This window comes from Dasypus novemcinctus, chromosome 23, assembly GCF_030445035.2.
Source record: "Dasypus novemcinctus isolate mDasNov1 chromosome 23, mDasNov1.1.hap2, whole genome shotgun sequence".
Lineage (NCBI taxonomy): Eukaryota > Metazoa > Chordata > Mammalia > Cingulata > Dasypodidae > Dasypus > Dasypus novemcinctus.
The window spans coordinates 40,366,160-40,387,679 of NC_080695.1; the positions used below are offsets into that span (position 1 = coordinate 40,366,160).

The following is a 21,520-nucleotide window of genomic DNA, read 5'->3' on the forward strand; positions in this document are numbered from 1 at the left end:
AAAACAGATTTGTGCTCTTGCACAAAGGGGAAAAACAAAGCTTCTCAGTCTCCTGACATCCCACCACCCGACAAAATATGGGAGAAGCGGTCTGCCTCCAGAAGAGCCTGGTGGGGAAACCACTGCACCATTAACACACAGTCCCCACCCACTGTCCCCAAGAACCTGGATGCAACTTGGAGAAAAGGTTTGGAAGAAGCATAAATCTAAAGGGCTTGACAATTTTTAGGACAACTTGCTGAACTGTGGTCTCAAATAATAAATAGGGCTATTGAAAATTAAAGCATATTACATTTCTTAACTCCTGAATGAGAATGCGATTTATACCCACTAGACTATTCCACCTCAGCGCCTTTTCTAGAAAGCCCTGAACCGTTCTGAATGAAACCTAGCAGCTTTAAGTTTCCTGAAATGTGGATTTCTTCTCTTAAATCTTCTGGACTATTTTGCACAAATAAGGGAAACTAAAGCAGAGTGGCCTACCTTTAACTTCAATTCCACTTTCCCATTTCTAACAATAAACATAATCTCGTTTAGCTGTCACAACCAAAATTAGTCTCCTTTTCTTATAAATGAGGAAACTGAGATTGAGCTAGATCAAGCAACTTGCCTTAGGTCTCACAGCAAAATAAATGGCACAACCAGGACTAGAACTAAGACCTTTGCCTCCAAGGCCCCTGATGTCAAATACTTCGAACATAAATAAAATTCCTGAGTGACTGCAGTGTTTTTGTTTGCACTGTTCCGGTTAGCTTGTATCTGTGAGTGCTGGGGGGCGGTGAGTGGAGGTTTGGACACCTTTCGAGCCTTGGTTCGTTTTTATGTTGCGGGGTAGGGGGGACATTTTCCGCTCTACGCGCCGAGGGCGGCCAGCGGTACCCCCGCCCCCAGTCCAGGGGGAGCCTGGAGAGAAGCCGCCAAAGCTCCGGGAGTTGGGAGTCGGGGAGAAGGAGGAAGGGCCCGGACGCCCAGGACACTCACGGCTCACGCCTCACAACCGCCGTCGCCGCCGCTGAGGGGCGCGCGTCGACCGCCGCGCCAGCTCGCAACGCTCTCTCCAACCGCCGGAGACCCAGGGCTGGCTTGCCCGCGCCGCTCCAAGGCTCCGACTCCGCCCCACGCGCGCCACGCCTCCCACGCCCCCCACGCCCCGGCGCGGCCGCCTCCTCAGACCCGCGTGCGAGGCCCAGCCCGGGTTGTTTCCACCTCTTCCCCGCAGGCCGAGCGCGTTCACCTTCCCTCTCCCTGCCCCTCCCAGAGCACTGGACGCTCAGCTGGTGGCCTCTCAGCTCGTGGGACCCCCACACACCTTATCCCATGTGCACTGCCCGGGGACCCCAGCCCCTGAAAGGGCCCCACCTTCGCACCCTTTCTCCCAGCGTCTTGGCTATTCGACCCTCCTGCCGGGCCCCGCCATCCCCTGCCTCTCACGGCCTCCCCGCTCCCTCACGTCTCCTGTTCACCCTCAGCTAGTGCAGCCGCTGGTGGCAGAAAGTCTAACGAGATTTAATGGTCGCCCCTTTTTCCAGGGTCTGTTAGGGGTTAGCAGACAACTTCCAGGGGCAGAAGAACAGGGCCCTGCAAACACCCTCGCGCGGACCTTCCAAAGGCTTACTTCTTGGGGTGGACCCAGTTCTAAACGCGCCACTCACGTGTCCCTTTTCTCAGAGAACGCTGCCCCTTCCGTAGCCCAACCTCCCGGCCCCTGCCGGTGAGACGAGTCACCCACTTCATCTGCCTGTGCCGCCCTGACCCGCCCACCATTCAATCAACCTCACTTCTAAACCTTTCTCAAGCTCCCTAGTTTCTTCCCTGCATGCTCCTCGTGGGCGACTCCACCCCCATACTCCCCTCTAGTATAGTATAATGGTTAGAATCACAGGTTCTGAATTCCAATGACCAGAGGGCAAATCCCGGTTCCCATGCTGTGCAAGGTATCTGTGTATTGCCTTTGAGCTCCAAATGGAGCTGGGCCCTTTTAAGTATTTCTCCTTTGCCGCTGATTGGAAGTTAAGCTTTGTTGAGGAGAGGGTGCTGGGAGACACGGCAGGACAAGGGGCTTCTCTTACTGGTTAAGATGTTTTCTCTTTCTTTGTTCTTGCTCCTGCCTTGCTGCTGAATTAGGTGGGGGGAGCATTCAGTGACACTCGACACACACACACACCCCCCCATTAATAGTAAACCAACTCACCCCTCATATTCACCCTTCAAATGTTCCATTTCCTGTGAGTCACACAGGTGCCCCCATGGTCTGCTAGCCAGCGCCAGCCTGCCAACACCCCAGAGAATTGTTGCCTGCTTACCCAACAGAGGCAGCCTGTATCCAGAGGTATTTTTCCTGCTTGCTCAGCAACTGTGGAATCACTCTTGCCCAGGACCAAATAACTTCACCATCATGTGGACCAGCTTACATCTTCTCCAACCAGGTATGAATCCCAGCCTTGGAGAGGGGACCCCTTGGAAGTTTGTTTCTTCCTGCTTTACGGTATTTGTTAATGCTTTACGGCATTTGTTACTTCTTCATTGATAATTTTCTGTAAGAGTTAATAATTCAGCTTTCCCTGTTTAAGTTTAGTGCATCATTTCTGTCTCCTGATGGGGACACGGATAAATCTTCTGACTTGCAGGGCGACCCTGGGCTTTGACGGCACGAGACCTCCAGTGATGAGGATATTAGTGCCAACCTAACTCAGAGGGTAGTAGTAGGATTAAATGATGTAATGCACATATTACAGGACCTGACGTGGGGGATGTGAAAGGGCAGTGAATGAGACTCCCAGAGTATCGGAATTTTAAAGAAAGTCATTAGTGAATCCAACTGGGAGAACTTTATAAATGCATTTCTCAGAGAACTGAGAGCACAGACAATATAATTATCTCAAAGATATGTCGGCTTGGAACTAAATGCAAATAAGAGCTTACTAAAATGAGTTCACTCTCTCTTTTAAAAGATGGCCAGCTTGGGAAAAAATTTCCAATTACTGGAATCACTTGCTGGAAATCTAGGACAGATTTGGGAACTGAACCTACCAAATGCTAAAACCAATTTAACAGTAACCAGCATCTGGGTATCGCTTTATAACTAAAGTAGCCACTTGAGGGTATAAACCCTTGAAGTAGCCACCCCAAATCACCAAATCAAAGCAGCTTCATGTACTGTCTTTATCCATTCCTCAGGAATCACACACACACACACACACACACACACCCCACACACAGTGCTCCTTGTCTGCTCAGCTGCCTGTGATCCTGGACAGGTGTTTAGATTTCTCTCTCTTTGCTTATGGGAGATCCCATCTGCCCAGACAAGAATCAGAAGAAAAGCTTTTAATCTCCCTGCTTCTCTGCTTTCAAATGTAGAATCTTGGTTTGGGTTTTGGAAATAGTAACTCAAATCACTCCTCAAACATTGATGTTCATTTTTATTACACTATTTTCAGTATAAAATTGGGGTATGTGGGTGTGCCTATGTACATGTGTATCCATGGGAAAGATGATTTGTTCCAGGCCTTATGCTATTCTTAGCCATAATGCAGCTGCTAAAACATAACATTCTCACTTTTCAGGCTGCCCTATCTGGCAGGACCATGTTTTCTAGATGTTTCTGTTCAGACATTCAGAATATTTAGGCTTAGTTTCTTGACCCCACCCAGCTAAATGCTGTTTGTCCTTATTCCTAGAAGAGAATACAGGAATGCCATCAACTCTTTTAAGATTTGTACATGCTGAATACACAGGCCACTCACCTCAATCTACAAAGGAGGAGACAAAGATTATCTTTGGGGGACTCTTTATTACAGAAATATATTTAAACCAAGATATACACACACAGGAATGCCCCTCTGTGCATCCAGGTATAGTAGGGAGCAGGCTATAAAATACATAAGGGTCATAGGTTGGAACTGAATCTCATGGCATCTTATTTTCACTTTAAACTCCTGTTTTAGCTGGGTTAGCAAAGGTCAGGAAGACTTCTTCCAGTGTTATCTGACTGATAGCATAGTCTTCTACATTATATTCCTCTTTAGCTTCCTCCATAATACCAAACATCTTTAATAACAACAAAAACAAAAACATGATTACTATTGTAATCCTCCCTCCCAACCCCCAACCCAGATAGGCCACAACCCTACCTTCAGATCAAAAGACACTGAAGGGGTAGGTAAGAAAGTAGAAGAAATAAATCATTGAGAAAGGAAACAAAATGGAGGCAATTTTCTGTCTCCATTCTTTTGAAGGACATGGAACAATCATGGGATTTAGGGACAGAATTCTCAAACATTTGAACACCAAGGGCCTTTGAAAAGTAGCCTAAAGACTCTGCTCTTCTCACAATGCCAGGCTCCCATTCCATATATTTGGATCCCAAATATTTCCCATCATTCATGCTCTATTAACATCTAATATTAGAAGGACATGGCTTCTACAATCACCTTTCCCCAGCTATTGCCCTTGCTGGGAATGTAGTAGTCAACAAACCCTTGACTCTCCTGGTTTATGACACCACCTAAGAAAGGAAATATATGACAGGTGAATAAATTTAAAAAGTCAAACCTTTGCCACATCAATTTAATTACACATGATAGAATGATGAATAGATGTGGTTAATACAAAAGGGGACATAATCCAAAAGCTTTGTCTTTGGGATACATGACAGATAATTCTTTCAATAGATTTTTTTCCTGTTGAATTAGTCTTATTATCTGGAACTTACAGCAATTATGTAGGGTGGGTGACTCACTTTTCCACACACGAAAATTGTCAGCCCATGTGCCCAAAGTACACCTGAGCCTTCTAAATTGCCAGTGTTACAAGAGTTTATTACTAAACATAGTGCTGAAATATGAATTTGAACTGGGAAGATTTTCCACTTGGTTGTGTGTCAATGTATGCATGTAGAGGTTGTTTGGTGGGAAGGAGAGCAGAACAAAACCTCCATGCCCCCATTTCCATAATTATGTCATCTCCACTGCATATGAAAGAGGAAGTTATACATAAAATCAACATCTTGGAGAAGATCCAAGATGGCATCAGAGTAGCTCAGGCAGAGCATAGCTCTCTTGCAAAATAGGAGAGAGGGCATAGAAGTAGTCTGAGGAAGCCAGTTGAGGGAACCCTGTAGGCCAGGAAATGCTTCATGCATCATCCAGGAGAGACTGGGGATGCAGAGATGGAGAGACCAAAGGGAAAATCTTGAGCTGATACCCCTGTGGCTGGGAACACCACCCATCCCCAACCCCCAAGGTGAACAGCCTCCATAAAACCACCAGCTGAGTGGCCAATGGAGAGAGGAGAAGACAGATTCCTCCCAGGAAAGAGGGAGGGTGTGGAGGAGGGCTGACTGTGGTTTCTCTTCCATGAATGTAACTACCATAACGAACTAGCTCAGAAGAGGCAGTGGAAATTGAAGGGTTCATCTCCGTGGAAGGGTTTGCCAAGGAGTGTCATTTGCTGACTAGCAAGGAAAAGTCAAGGAAGACAAACTGGTCTCTCCTGATTCTTTCCCAGGCATGGTAGACCTGGTCAGGTCCCAATAGCAGCTCCTTGTCACAGTTTTGACTACTTAAACAGGTAAACAGGGCAATAGTAAAGCTTTTTTAAAAATTAAATTAAAAATCAAAGAAGAGCTGTGAGATGAAACCATTAGGCAATAGAGGGGGCAAGATGGTGGCTGAGTAAGACGTTCCAAGAGTGGGCTTGTCATACATGGCAGTTAGTAATCTAAACAGAGCTATCTAAAGTACATGTTTGAGGGGCCCAGGAGACCAGAAGAGCATCCTGCAACATCCTTGAAAGAATGGAAGTTGGAGACTGCCCTTCTGCAGTGAAGTTGCATGAGTGGAGCACTCCATGCCACAGAGGCCAGTGCCCAACTGGTGGTGCAAGCCACCTCCAGAGCTATTCCATGGCTGGAGTTGGAAGCTCTGTTTCCCAAAAATGGGGGAGAAAGAGATGGCTGGGCACCAACTTCAGCTCTGATTAGTAAATTCAGCTGGCTAAAGTATAATCCTAAGAACAGCTAAAGTTTGAACCTGTCCAAGTCAGAAAGGCCAGTAGCCACCATTTTAACTCTGCCCCTGGCATGAGGAGAAACAGGGTTGATTGAAAATCACAGTGATGGTAGAGACTGGCTTCTTTCTACCCAGATTAGATTGTAGCCCTAGCCTAGGCTCCAGCCCCGCCTCCATCAGAGAAGAAGCTGGGGGGACCTGTACCAGCCTCTCTGGGCAATGGCAGGTGCTTTCAGCCCACACAGACTGGATACTCAGACACCTGTAGTTCCATCCCCACTCCCCAATAGGACAGGAGGGGAGCTGTATTTCCTCAGGCTTTCTGGGCAACTGAAGGTGTTTTGGCCCACACTAAGTAGTTTTTTGAGCACCTTTGATTCCATCTCCACTCCTGCCAACCCCCATAGGATAGGAGTGGACTGGTGTTTCCTCAACATTTCAGGACAATATCACGTGCTTGTGACCTGCACAGAATCAACTGTTGGGAATCTGTGGCTCCACCCCCACCCAGATATGACAAGATGGGGGCAGTGTTTTCCCAGTCTCCCTGGGTCACTGCAGGTGCTTTTGGCCACACAGACTGAATAGTCAGACACCTGTAATAACTCCATCCCTGCCTGCAAGTAGAATAGGAGGAGACTGGTGTTTTCTCAACCTCTCCAGGCAACAGCAGGTACTGTCAGCCTACAGGACTGAATTATTGGGTGCCAATAGGACGAGGGGGTTGGTGATTCCTCAACCTCTCTAGGCAATAGCAACCACTTTTGGGTCCTACAGGGACTGAACAGAAATAAAGAGATGATAAGAGGATACTATGAGCAACTTATGCCAACAAACTAGACAATGTAGATAATATGGAAAAAATCCTAAATAGAAAACCTTAAAAACCAATCACAAGTAAAACATTGAAACAGTCATCAAATAACTCCCCAAAATGAAAAGCCCAGGACCAGATGGTTTCACAGGTGAGTTCTACCACACATTCAAAGAAGATTTAATACCAGTCTTACTCAAGCTCTTCCAAAATATTGAACAAGAAGGAATGCAACCAAACTAATTCTATGAAACCAATATCACTCTAATGCCAAAACCAGATATAGATATTACAAAAAAAAGAAAATTACAGACCTATTTCCCTAATCAGTACAGATACAAAAATCCTAAACAAAATAAATGCTAATCAAATCCAAGAACAATTAAAAGAATTATTCATCATGTTCGAGTAGGTTTTATACCAGGCATGCAAGGGTGGTTCAACACAAGAAAATCAATCAGCGTAATATACAACATTAATAAATCAAAGAAGAAAAATCACGTGATCCTATCAATTGATCCAGAAAAGGCATTTGGTAAAATACAGCATCCTTTCTTGATAATAATACTATAAAAGACAGGAATTGAAGGAAACATTCTCAACATGATAAAGGCCATATATGAAAAACCCACAGCTAACATTGTACTCAATGGTGAAAGATCAAAAGCTTTCCCACTGAGGTTAGAAACAACAAGGACACCCACTGTCATCACTGTTGTTCAATGTAATGCTAAAGGTTCTAGCTAGAGGAATTAGACAAGAAAAAATAAAGACATCCAAATCAGAAAGGAAGAAGTACAACTTTCACCATTCACAGATGATATGATCCTATATCTAGAAAGTCCCTAAAAATCACAACAAAGATGCTAGAACTAATAAACAATTTTAGTTGAGTGTAAGAATACAAGATCAATAGGCAAAAGTCAGTGGTGTTTCTACACAGTAGAATGCACAATCTGAGGAGGAAGTCAGGAAAAACATTTACATTTACAATAGCTACTAAAAGAATCAAATTTTAAGGAATAACTTAACCAAGGATGTAAAGCACTTGTTGTCAGAAAACTATAATGCATTGCTAAAAGAAATTGAAAAAGACCTAAATAATTGGAAGAACATTCCATGTTCATGGACAGGAAGACTAAATATTAAGATATCAATTCTACTCAAATTAATATACAGATTAAATGCAATCCTGACAGAAATTCCAACAGTGTTTTTTTAAATAAATGGATAACACAATTATCAAATTTATTTGGGAGGCTAAGAGACCCCTATAAATACCCAGAAACATCTTAAAAAAAGAAGAGCAAAGTTGGATGACTTTCACTTTGGGACTTTAAATCATATTACCTAGCTACAGTGGTAAAAACAGCATGGAATTGGCATAAAGATAGAGCCATACACCAATGGAACCAGAATGACTGTTTAAAAAAAACCCTCACATATATGGCCAAATGATTTTTGACAAGGCTGTCAAACCCACCCAGCTGGGTCAGAACAGTCTGTTCAACAAATGTTGCTGGGAGAACTGGATACACATATCCAAAAGATAGATAGAGGATACCTTACTCACACCTTGTACAAAAATTAACTCCAAATGTATCAAAAGACCTAAATATAAAAGCTAAATCCATAGAGCATCTAGAAGAAAATGTAGGAAAACATCTCCAAGACCTGGTGGTAGATGGTAGATTCTTTATACTGAAAGAAAAGCAACAAAAGAAAATATGGCTAAATGGGCCTTCTTCAAACTTAAACACTTTTGTGAGTCAAAAGACTTCGTGATTCAAAGGTGAAAAGGCAGCCCATTCAATGGAAGAAAATATTTGGAATCCACATATCCTCCTAAGGGTTTGATTTCCATTCTATATAAAGAGATCATACAACTCACCAATAAAAGAACAAGCAATCCAATTAAAAAATGGGCAAGAGACTTAAATAGACATTTTTCCAAAGAGAAAACACAAATGGCCAAAAAGCACATGAAAAAAAATGTTCAATATCACTAGCTATTAGGGAAATTCAAATCAAAACAACAATGAGATATTATCGCACACTGCATAAAATGGCCATTATTTAAAAAAACAAACAGAAAACAATAAGTATAGAAGAGGATTTGGAGAAATAGGAACACAGTGCAGCCTCTATGGAAGACAGTTTGGCAGTTCCTCAGGAAGCTAAGTATAGAACTGCCATATGATCCAGCAGTTCCTCTACTCTGAATATATACAGAAGAATGGAAAATAGTGACAAGAACAGACATCTGCACAGCAGTATTCACAGCAGCATTAGTCACAATGGCCAAAAGATGGAAACAGCCCCAGTCCATCAACCAATGAATGGGTAAACAAAATGTGATATATACTTATGATGGAACACTATGTTGTAAGAAGAAATGAAATTGGAACACATATGATAACATGGATGAATCTTGAAGACATTATGCTAAGTGAAATAAGCCACTTATTTTGGCTGAAAAGGGTAGTCTAGGGATGTAAATATCAAATGAAAGATAGCTAGAGAACAATCTAGGGACTGAATAACAGTGAACTCAGAGGTGGATGAGAATTGTAGTCAACAGTATAAATGCAAGTATGTCCTTCTGTGAACTAGAACGGATGTACGTCACATTGCAGGTCGGTGTCAATGTGGAGAAGCATGGGAAAAATACAATTAAAACCTAATGACCACAGTTAACAGTAATGCCAAAGATGTACTGTGTTAAAAATAGGGAAGATACGGAAAAAATATGCCAAATGTACACTATGGTTAGTGGTAATAGTCTGATATTATCTTATAATCATAACAAATGTTCCACAATGACATGGTGTGTTGGTGAAGGGGTGTATTATGGGAATTCTACACATGTGTATGATTGTTTTGTAAGTTCACAATTTTTGCGATAAAAATATATTTTAAAAAATACTGAAGAGAGAAATAAACACCTCTACAATAATAGTTGGAGACTTCAATACTCTCGGCATTAGCTAGAAAATCTGGACAGAGGATAAATAAGGAAACTGAGTACTTGAATAATATTATAAATAATATTATAAATGAACATCTAATAGGCTTTTATAGAGAATTACACCCCCAAACAGCAGGACATACATTCTTCTCAAGTGTTCATGCATCCTTCTCCAGGATAGAACATATGCTGGGACATAAATCAGATCTCAAAAAATTTAAAAACATTTAAATTATAGAAAACAATTTTTCTAATCAAAATGGAATTATGTTGGAAATTAATAACATGTGGGAAGGGAAAATCCACAAATATGTATAGATTAAACAATACACTCAAATAATCAGTGGATTAAAGAAGAAATGACGAGAGAAATCAGTAAATACATGATGACAGATGAAAACAAAAACACAACATATTAAAACTTATGGAATACATGAAAGGGAATACTAAGAGGAAAATTTATAGCCCTCAATGCTTATATTAAAAAAGATGAAAGAGTTAAAATCAAAGACCTAACTGTACATGAGGAGGAACTAGAAAAGGAACAGCAAACCAATCCCAAAACAAACAGAGAGGATGAAATAAGGAATAGAGCAGAAGTAAATGAAATGGAGGGAAAAAATAGAGAAAATCAAAATAACTAAAAGTTAGTTCTTTGAGAAGATCAACAAAATCAATAAATATTTAGCTAGATAAACAAAGAAAAAAAGAGAAAAGATTCAAATAAATAAAATCAGAAACGAAAAGGGTGACTTTACCACTGACCCAGCAGAATTAAAAGAGATAAGAGAATACTCTGAACAAGTATATGCCAACAAACTAGACAGCATTAATGAAATGGACCAATTTCTGCAAATACATGAATGAACCACACTGACTCTAGAAACCTCAGCAAACTAATCACAAGAAAAGAAATTGAAACAGCAGACATCAACCCCCCCCCTCAAATGAAAGTCCAGGACCAGCTGGCTTCACAGGTGAATTCTACCAATCATTTAAAGAAGATCTAATAACAATCTTGCTCAAATTCTTCCAAAAGATTAAACAGGAAGGAACACTACTAAACTCATTCTATGAAGCTAACATCACCCTAATACCAAAGCCAAACAAAGATAATATGAAAAAGTAAAATTACAGACCAATTTGTTTAATGGATATGGATGCAAAAATATCCAACAAAATTCTTCCTAGAATTTCTAACTAGAGCAATTAGGAAGGGGAAAAGAAGGCACCCAAATAGGAAAGGAAAAAATAAAACTTTCTTTGTTCAGTTATGCTTTGATACTATGCTTAGAAAATCCTGAAAAATCCACAACAGAATTATTAGAACTTAAAGACAATTTTAGCATTGTGGTGGGATACAAGATTAATATGCAAAAATCAATAGCATTTCTATGCACTAATAATGAGAAATCTGAGGAGGAAGTAATTAAAAATTCCATTTACAATAGCAACTAAAAGAATCAAATATTTAGGAATAAATTTAACCAAAGACATAAAGGACTTATATTCAGAAAAAGGACCAGAGCTTTTGCGTACACAAGGCAGACACCACTGGATGCCCTATAAACTGGGAAGACTTTGCTTAAAAAACTGGCTACAGGCTACCTGTGAGCTAGTATGAGAGTGTAAAGACCACTCTTTCATTTTTAATTTCTCTGATTTGACTTGTTTCAGTAGTGTTTTTTAATAGAGAGCAGAAATTTGGATTTTGCTTGTTAGTCAGTCTGGAAAAATTTTTTTTTTCATTTAATGGGGGAGTTAAGCCTTCTTACATATATTTATAGTACCAATATGTTCAGTAACAATTCTCCCATATAATTATATACAAATGAAAATGCATATATCTAGATCAGGGGTTTTTAACCAGAGGTCCGTGAGCTTGAATTGAAATTCAAAAAAACATTATTCTTGTGGGGATGTGTTGATGTGGGTGTGATATATTTATTAAATAATACACAATATAGTATGGACTTAGTAAGGGGTCTATGGTTTTCACCTCACTGTCAAAGGGGTCCATGGAACAAAAGAGGTTAAGAACCCATTATATAGATATATGCATTAATATGTGATTGGTTCTATTTCTTTGTGTTATACTTGTTATACGGGTAAGTGTATAATTTTGTTCTAATGGTTAACTTTTTACTAATATCTTTAATTTAAAACTCATAATCCCCTGCTTTTAAGATACTATTTTTGGTTTCCTATTCAGAGCATTGAATATGCTAGTAACCTCTTAGCTCCCTCTCTCAGTATCAAATTTAAAGTAATATTTTATTCCCAGCTAATAACTAAAGCTCATTCAGTAAGCTTATTGTACATTCCATATATCCCCTGCCTTCTTTCTCTCCATATTTGATCATTGTATTTTATAAATATTTCTAAAATATGTTTCGATTGTGTGATATTCTGTCTCCTAGATAAATCCTAAATGAAGGATTTAACTCTAGTTCTAGAGTTATATATATTCAATTCTCATAATTTGTTCTTATCCAGAAGCTTCTCCAATCATTTCTTAGTTGACCTGAAATTTTTTATTTGTAGTGTTCATGAAGAGCTAATGGGAGCAATACCCCCTGGTTTTTTATGTGTCCATAACTATTTGTTTATGATTTTTATTCTTGAAGGTCAATTGTACTGAATGTAAAAACTTTTGCTTGCATTTTTTTCATTGAGTGTTTTAAAAAGGTTATATGCCACTTAGCATAAAATTTTCTTGTTATGAAGTCCAAGGTCATTCTGATTTTCTTTCCCTAATAAGTGACTTGTCTTTTTGCCTGGCTATCCAGGCAAAATCCCCTGCCCCCTTTATGACTGCAGTATAATAGCTATATTAGGATATTCCTCGGTGTTAACAATTTGGGGTCATTTTTTTTTCAGTGTACTAGCTGACTTTTCAACATGTAGATTTGCCTTATTTCATGAAACTTCTTGAATGATAGTCTTTAATATTTGTTTTATCTTATCGCTTTCATTTTCCTCTTTGGGGGTGACTTTCATACTTGTGTAGGATTGTCATTCCCTTGCTTCTTGCTTGTTTCTCTCAAATGCATATTTATATTTCTGTTTGATGTTTTTTCTGTCTTTCTCCATTCCAATTTCTAGTTTCCTTGTTGTATTTCTATTTTGTCTATTTGTACTTGCCTGTTAAGTATTTCTGAAATATTTTTTCTTTTTTTATCCTCTCTAATCAGTTCTCTTTTCACATCCCTGTTTTCTAGATGTCTAATTTCTTAGCCATTCCATTTGTGATTTAGTATTTTCTTTCATAGTATCTCTCCTCTTCTTGTTAAGCTCATATTTAAACATTAGGTAATAGTTTTCATCTGCTCTGTGGCCTTCTATATTTGCTGTGCTTCCACTATCTGGTTGTTCTCTTAACTACTTTTTCTTTCAATATTTTTTCTGTGGAGTTCAACCACAGTCTTTAAGTTGTTCATGTTTAAGTGAAATTAATTGTCTGATAGTTTTGAGAGAATTTTGTTATGTGGGAGGTATAATAGGACAGGATCATTTTCTTAGCTTTACAGCTTCAGGTTTTCTTTCTCAGCGTTTCCTGTGTTGTACGAAATAGTATGGGGTCTCAGTATAGACCTTCCTCTGGTACTTTCTCCACTCCAGTCCTAAATTATGGTTGCTTTCCCCCAGAGTAGATCTGTGTTTGCTACTACTTGGAGTCAGAGGATACTACCAACCTCCCACTTTTGTTCACTTTGAGTTTCTTCTTTTTTGCATGAGTTGAGTCTCAGCATGAACTTCCCAAACTTGCAGAGGGTCCAGAACTTCTTCTGGTTATCCCAGTGCTGACATTGGGCATTTGCTTTCTGGACTTGCATTTTCCTGCTGCTTGCTCTCAGGTTTCAGCTCACTGTTTCTTTTATTTTCACCTTTTTTTTTGTACTTTTATTTTTCTGTAATTAAAGAATTTTCTCACTTTTGTTTCTGAGCTAATTATTGCATTATAAACTATTTTTGTTTTAATTTTACCAGGAGTGATTCTCAGAGATATAATTTCTATACTGAAAAAAATTGATATTAACTTTTTTGTGCTTTCTAAAAGCACATTATTTGTGCTTGTCTTATTTATGGTTTTAAAAAAAGAATACATGGCCACTTGAATTTCTCTGAGATTATGTAGAATCATGTGCCCTAAGTAGTCTCTGATTCCTGTGGTAAATCCTCTTGAACTGTATATTCTAACCGCCCATTGCTTACAATATTTCTTTCTTATAAAAATTAATGTTTATGTGTAGGTCCCATGTCAGTTCGTTTTCGATTCCGTTATAGTTGAGTAGCTACTTTATTCAATAATGCAAGGGATTATTGGGCGACCACTACCAAACAGGAATGTTATCTCAAATCCACTTCCCCATTATAGTGGAGGTGGCCCCACCCCTGAGTATAGGTCTCTGGTCACTCTTTTGTGTCCTTCCTTCAAATAGAGCAAGTTGCCAGTAAATGACGCTTTCTAGTCACAGCTTCCCTTTGTGAGAAGTTAGGCACCACATCAAATAAAATTCTGATACAATGAGTACTTAAAATTATTTGTCAAATGAATTCATAAGTAAACATTCATCCTTCTCAAAGGACTTATCCATCTGCATTTGTCACAGATCTATCATAATTATTCTGACCAACTATGATGTAATTTTCTTTCCCTCTCATCTGCTCCTCCATATATACACTCCACCATCCATTTCTTATCTGTTTTCTCCTCTCTGTTCCTAGTTCCTATTGTATAATCAATCATGCTATTTTCCATTGCCTAGAAGATAAGGTTCCAACTCTTCAGCCTCACACACAATGGGAACTTTTGTGATAATTTATTCAGCCGACCAAAGTAAAAACTAAGATGGAAAACCAGAATTATTTAAAGCATTACCATGCCCTGATTTATATTTAGGAAAGAGAGATTAGGATCACTGTCTTTGGCACTGAACCACGTAGGCACAGAGGTACCTACTTAATTTAGCATGTAAAAGCAAAATTATCCTTGAATGTAGAAAAAGAAGTTTAGTGATTCTTGTTTGCATTTCAAAACCACATCCTGGCTGAGACAGCAAAAGACCGGAGTTATATGCTTAGTGCGAGGGGGAAAATTTTAAATTCTGCATGGAAAAGATGTGCAAACAATTGAGAATTATGCTCAAAAATACTATTTTAGATGTATAATTCATATGGACAGCATACAAATCCGCAACTGCCTGACTGGCTGATACAAAAACTTAATGAGAACCTTTGTTTTTTTTGTGAAAAATTCTTAACATAACCAGACTCAAGAAGTTTATAGGAACAAGCATCCCCAAAGCTACTCAGTATGGAAGGTCAATAAATATCATCTCATAGGAAATAGTTATTGGAGACATACAACATATGGATGGTGAGGAAAATAAGTATGATTTACCACATCTTTAACAAAGTTAACCAGATCTAATGTACCTGAGAGGTTCTTTTCAATGAAATCCTTTAAGGTATTTAAGTCATCCTCATCTGTACCAGTTTTCATCTTGACCTTCAGGATGTAAACATTGCCAAACTTGTTCTTGAGGTGCTGGGGGCTGCCCAAGCACATGAACTTGCCCTTCACCATGATGACCAGCCTGGTACAAAGGGCATCACATTCCTCCATACTAAGGAGACAAAATACCAGAGTGATTTAAGGCTAAAAGGTTTCTCCTTTGGAAGGCATCCTGAAATTAAACAGCTAGGACTTTGTGACTCTCTTTGCATGGGAAATTGCATGTTCTATTGTCAAGCTTATAGTTGGGAAGTTCAAATTCAAAGTAGTAAAGCACCAAATCCTCAAAAAGGACATCTCGTAAACTTCCTCTCGGCGGCGGACTTGGCCCAGTGGTTAGGGCATCCGTCTACCACATGGGAGGTCCGCGGTTCAAATGCCGGGCCTCCTTGACCCGTGTGGAGCTGGCCCATGCGCAGTGCTGATGCTCTCAAGGAGTGCCCTGCCATGCAGGGGTGTCCCCTTGTGGGGGATCCCCACGTGCAAGGAGTGCACCCCATAAGGAGAGCCGCCCAGCGCGAAAGAAAGTGCAACCTGCCCAGGAATGGCGCCGCCCACACGGAGAGCTGACACAACAAGATGACACAACTAAAAGAAACACAGATTCCCGTGCCACTGACAACAACAGAAGCAGACAAAGAAGATGCAGCAAATAGACACAGAGAACAGACAACCGGGGTGGGAGGGAAGGGGAGAGAAATAAATAAATTAATTTTTTTTAAAAACCCTTAAAAAAAACCAAAAACTTCCTCTCCTCTCCACATTCTTGATTATTTTGTATACCCAGGATTCTTGGCTATTCATTCATTAGATTACTGAGGAGCTCACATACTCAAGCAGGATCATTGTCCAATATTCCTGGCCCCAAATAATTCTCTCTTATAGCTACTACAACTCCTCCCACCCCTCAAGCAAGCCTCCCAAAGACTCATACCTGTGGGAGGTTATAATGATGACTTTGCCACTTTCTCGTGTCCTTGTTATCACATTCCAGAGCAGGCGCCGGGCTACTGGATCCATGCCAGTTGATGGCTCATCCAGGAAGACGACTGAGGGTTTTCCAATTAGGGCAACTGCAGTACTCAGCCTACGTTTGACTCCTCCACTTTATGGTCAAGGAAGAAGAGAGAAAGTGGAAGAAGAAAAGAAGGCTTTAGGGAAACGGACTTTGGCCCAGTGGTTAGGGCGTCCGTCTACCATATGAGAGGCCCCCGGTTCAAGCCCCGGGCCTCCTTGACCCGTGTGGAGCTGACCCATGCGCAGTGCTGATGCGTGCAAGGAGTGCCGTGCCACACAGGGGTGTCCCCCGTGTGGGGGAGCCCCATGCGCAAGGAGTGCACCCATAAGGAGAGCCGCCCAGCGCGAAGGAGGGAGCAGCCTGCCGAGGAATGGCGCCACCCACACTTCCCTGCCGTTGCCGCTGACGACAACAGAAGCGGACAAAGAAACAAGACGCAGCAAAAAGACACAGAAAACAGACAACCGGGGGAGGGCAGGGGAAGTAAATAAATAAAAATAAATAAATCTTTAAAAAAAAAAAAGGCTTTACATTAAAGTAATTTAAAATATAGAATATGTATTTAATACATAGTTATTTGCAGGAAACAATTAGAAAAGATTTCCAAAATGCTGAGTTACAGAAATTAGCAGAGGCATTAAAAATGCTGATTATGTGTAACTCTACCAAAGTACCAGAACCAAATCCAGAGGTATAAATCAATTCATTTTCATTTGAAATATGAAAAAGAGACTTTTGTTTATGATTTTTTTCATTTTAAAAACAATTTATTGAAGTATATCATTCATACATGAACATTCATAAACACTAAGTGTATAGTACAAGTTGTGAACTTACGAAACAAACATGCATAACATCATACAGGGCTCCCATATATCACCCACTTCACAGCAAATACCTCACATTGTTGTGAAACATTTGTGATAAGTTTATGATTTTTTTAGTCAATTAATTTTATAATTTTATTCTTGAGTTTCATGAAATTCCCAGATACATAAACTACATGCTGGCCAGGCCAATACAAAAAAATGCACATTCACCATTATTTGAGAGACAAAGAACCATAGGGAGACTGTGAGAGAGATGCTCTCGTTTGGAATTCAGTGGCTATAATTCAAGCAGAACCAGGATTGTTAGGTTCATCTCTGAAAAGGCAAGATGTGATACTATCCAGTTCTGCTTTATTGCTGGCATCTAAACCCTGGCCAGGGCATTATTATTTTACAGTCATTGCCTCTGTTTATTAGAGAGCTCAGTTTAAGCTATGGTCATTCATTCCTAAAAGAACAAACATAAGGTGGCTCCTCAACATTAGCATCAATAAGAATGCAAGTAAAAATACTGCACCTGTAAGTGTAGACTGGCTTATCAGCTTTGCCTTGCAGATTCAGTGAGCTCAACAAGTAGTTCACAGATGAGGAAATCTTGGCCTCAGGGATTCCCCACAACCTGGCATACATGACCATTATTTCCCGAGCAGTCATGTGCTCCAGCAAGGCATCGAACTGTGGGCAGTAGCCAATTTTGGACCTTATCTAGAAGGCAATAGCAATAGACACAAGTCAGCTCTCCCATTGTGCATACAGTAAACATGGATGAGCTAGAAGACCTGCCTCTAAAAAGGTTTGCCCCCACAGAGTTCCTAAAAAGATTTACTACTCTTCTAGTAGTTACAAAATCACTGCAGCTGAAGGCTACTGCTGTGTGTTAGAAATGCAAATGTGCTTAGGGTATATACCCAAGATAGATTTTTCTAAGATTAATCTCCTCATCATAGACCCACAGCCAAAGGGATGATAATGAAAAGTACCAGAAATCTGCTGGCTTTTATAGAGGGCATTTATTTGGGATAAACACTTTCAGTTACAAGGCCCTAAAGGGTCCAACTCAAGGTTGCTTTCTTACCAAAGTCTGTTTCTACATGTTGAAGCAAGATGGCAGGCCATCTCTGCCTCATCTCTCCTTCCTTATTCCTCTTAAGGCTCTGTGGCCCCAGCTTCTTCCAATCTCAGCAGTAGGCTGGCATAGGGCTTGTCTTTTCCCAGGGCGTTAGCTGTTTTGAGCTTCTCCTTTCTGTCACATGGCAGGACCAAATGACTAAATTCTCTCCTCTTCTGTGTCTTCTTTTGTGTGTCTTCTTGAGTCCATTTATATCAGCCCACCATGGGGACTCAACACTGAGTCACACCCAACTGACATGGTTGAATCAAAGCCCTAATCTTAACAGGTAATTTAATCAAGACATGTCAGGTTAATCTAGTGCATTCAAAGGGTATCACACCCAGAGGAACAGGGCAGTTTACAAACATAATCTCTCTTTTGGGGATTCATAAATAGTCTCAAACTGCCACACCAATCTATGAAATAAATGGAAATAATTTAAAAATTAAAGCAGAGGATGTGTGCCCAAAACAGATTTTTATAAGATTAACCTCCTCATCATAGAGACATAGCCAATCTAGGAATTAAATGTAAAATAATTTTAAAAATTAGAGCAGTTTTCCTATTTTCAGGAGTATATTCATCTGAAGAAGGATAATGAGCTAGAAAGAGACCTAGTCTAGTCTTGGCTCAATACTTTACTCATTGAGATCCTAAAAGAAACTCTGATGGCCTTAAAAAAGATCTAAAATTGGCAGTATAAGGTACAGTGTTAATAAATAAAAGATATTTTGAGGATGGAGACATTATTAACTTTAGTATCTCTGTATGAGTTCAGTCAAAAGGGATACCAGGAGCAAAAAATCAAAGACTATCAAAGAAGGAAAGTCTGCATAGCAGTATCAGGTTAGGCTTTGTCATAGCCTACTTCTTAGTAGTAGTAGCAGTAGTAGATGGGTCACTATCAGTGAGGTTTCCCCATCTCTTTTATGTGCAGTATGGCTTCATGAGCTTTACCGTATATGCAGGTGAGCAGAGGTGGAATATTATTATTATTATTTCAGTCACATGTTGGTCAGAAAGGAAGTTTCAACATATTTTAAAAAATAGAAAACATGCAGATAAAATATCACAAGGTAATAAATTAAAAAATCAACAATAAAATGATGAATATTTTTAAAAACCTCTGTGTAATTTTAAATTTTAAAGTCACTTTCTAAAGTTGTACTAAGTCATGGGTTAAGAGAATTCAATACAACTGACAAAACATTTTAAACAATGTGGGATATAGTGAAGGAACCATTTTAAAACAAAGAAGAATAACAAATAAGTTAAAGAAATGATTAAAAAGTTAATTCATAAGACTCCACAATGAACACAGACTTCCTTTGCTTGAATGTTTCAGGCTAAGTTTTGTGAACCAATCATCTTATGTAAAACAATAAAAATGTCCTGGGTGCTGCTTCATGGACAATTACGGGACATTGTAGATCCCCCCAGGGCCCACTGGATGGAACATGGGAGAGTATGGGCTATGATGTGGACCATTGACCATGAGGTGCAGCGATGCCCAGAGATGTACTTACCAAATGCAATGGATGTGTCATGATGATGGGAGTCAGGGTTGCTGGGGGGGAAGTGGTGGGGTGGAGGTGGTAGGGACCTCATATTTTTTTAATGTAATATTTTTAAAAAAATGAATTTAAAAAATTATTATTATTAAAAAATAATAATAATTTAAAAATGACATACAAAATAAGTTTTCATATCTCTCTAAATCACTGAAGGATTATGACCACAATGTAACTGCTTTAGATTCCTAGGCTGCTAAAAGCAGATACCATGAAATGTGTTGGCTTAAACAATGGGAATTTATTAGCTTACCCTTTTGAGGCCATTACAGTGGCCAAATCAAGGCATCATAAAGGTGAAGCTTTCTTCCCTAAGACTGGCTGCCAGTGATCCTTGGCTCCTCTGTCATGGGCAAGGCACATGGTAGCAGCTCCTGTTTACTTCCTTTTTTTCTGGGTTCCACTTCAGCTTCTTGCTTCCTGTGACTTTTATTTCTCTCTGTGTGTATTCATTCTGTTTATACAGGACTCCAGTAATAGGATTAAGACCCATCCTGAATGATGTGGGTAATACCCTAACTGAAGTAGCCTCATCAAAAGGTCCTAATTATAGTAGGTTTGCACCCACAGTAAAGGTAAAAACATTAAGAACATGTTTCTCTGGGGTACATACAGTTTCAAACCACCACAGTCCACCCTATGGAACCCCAAAAGACATGTTCTTTCTATATGCAAATACATTCATTTCATCACAATTTCCCAAAAGCATTAAGTCCTTTTAAAAACAATGCTTAGTACAAAGTTTCGTGTAATTAGTTATAGCTGTGATCTGTTCTGGGGCACAATTGCCCTCTCTCTGTGGACCTGTGAAACCTAGAGGAAAATTTGTCAACTTTTGATACACAAAGGAAGGACAGGCATAGGAATAACATTTCCATTCCCATAGGGAGAAATTGGAAGGAAAACTGGAATCATGGGTCCCTAACAATTTTGAAACTCTGGAAGGGTTTCAAGATCTGACAGTCATCTATGGAATGGTGGTTTGTTCTCCAGGTCTGATGGAGTAGAAACCCCAACCCTTCCCAATATTTGTATAGCAGCCATGCTCTTCCTCCAAGCACTGGGTTGAAGGATCCATCCTCTTCAAGCATTTGGTTGTGAGCCTGGCTCTCCTGGAATGCTGGGGCACAGGTTCCACCCTTATCAGGCATTGGGGTCACAGCCACACTCTCTGCAATCCCCAAGAAATAGGCTCCAGCCTCTGAGAACACTGGGGTGGCAGCACTCTTCCTGAACAATGGGGTAGAAGGACCCCCATCTCCAAGTGGCAAGGCAGACTTGTCCTTCCATACACATGGGTGGGTCCACTCGCTTGGACTGAGAAGATATCTTTGTTTCAGATCTCAGTTTCCCTGTTTCTGTCCTTGAAGTGATTTTTCTTTTAATGTGTCCTATCTTTGTCCATTTCAGTCCAGGGTGACAATGATTCCGTTTAAACACATTGCACAAGAAACTTGTCAATTGTCAAATGAATGAGGTGGGTTACACCTTAACTGAATTAGCCCCATCAAAAGGTCCTACTTACAATGAGTTTACACCAAGAGGAATAGATTAGAATTGAGAACATGTTTTTCTGGGGTATGGACAGTTTCAAACCACCACAGCACTTACATTAGAAATCAAATGTAAAAATATTGTTTTTTTTTTAAGACAACACTACCAAGTGCTTGGAAACTTAA

At 40.0% G+C, this 21,520-nt stretch overlaps 2 protein-coding genes across 2 annotated transcripts in view; both read right to left on the reverse strand.

Moving 5' to 3' along the window:
* LOC101447972 (phospholipid-transporting ATPase ABCA3-like) overlaps positions 1-1,068 on the reverse strand; it is a 310,634-nt gene extending 309,566 nt beyond the window's left edge. The window contains exon 1 of the mRNA XM_058286295.2: positions 982-1,068. The gene's annotated coding sequence lies outside the window, so the exon portion shown is untranslated. The remainder of the gene's footprint in view (positions 1-981) is intronic.
* A 2,705-nt stretch (positions 1,069-3,773) lies between these two features.
* The window catches only part of LOC101435857 (phospholipid-transporting ATPase ABCA3-like), a 198,874-nt gene continuing 181,127 nt past the window's right edge, over positions 3,774-21,520 (reverse strand). The window contains exons 14-18 of the mRNA XM_071211469.1: positions 17,677-17,864; positions 16,246-16,416; positions 15,233-15,423; positions 4,434-4,507; positions 3,774-4,050 (exon numbers count right to left, since the gene is read on the reverse strand). Of these exons, the coding sequence (XP_071067570.1) occupies positions 3,931-4,050; positions 4,434-4,507; positions 15,233-15,423; positions 16,246-16,416; positions 17,677-17,864 (744 nt within the window). The 3' untranslated portion in view covers positions 3,774-3,930. The remainder of the gene's footprint in view (positions 4,051-4,433; positions 4,508-15,232; positions 15,424-16,245; positions 16,417-17,676; positions 17,865-21,520) is intronic.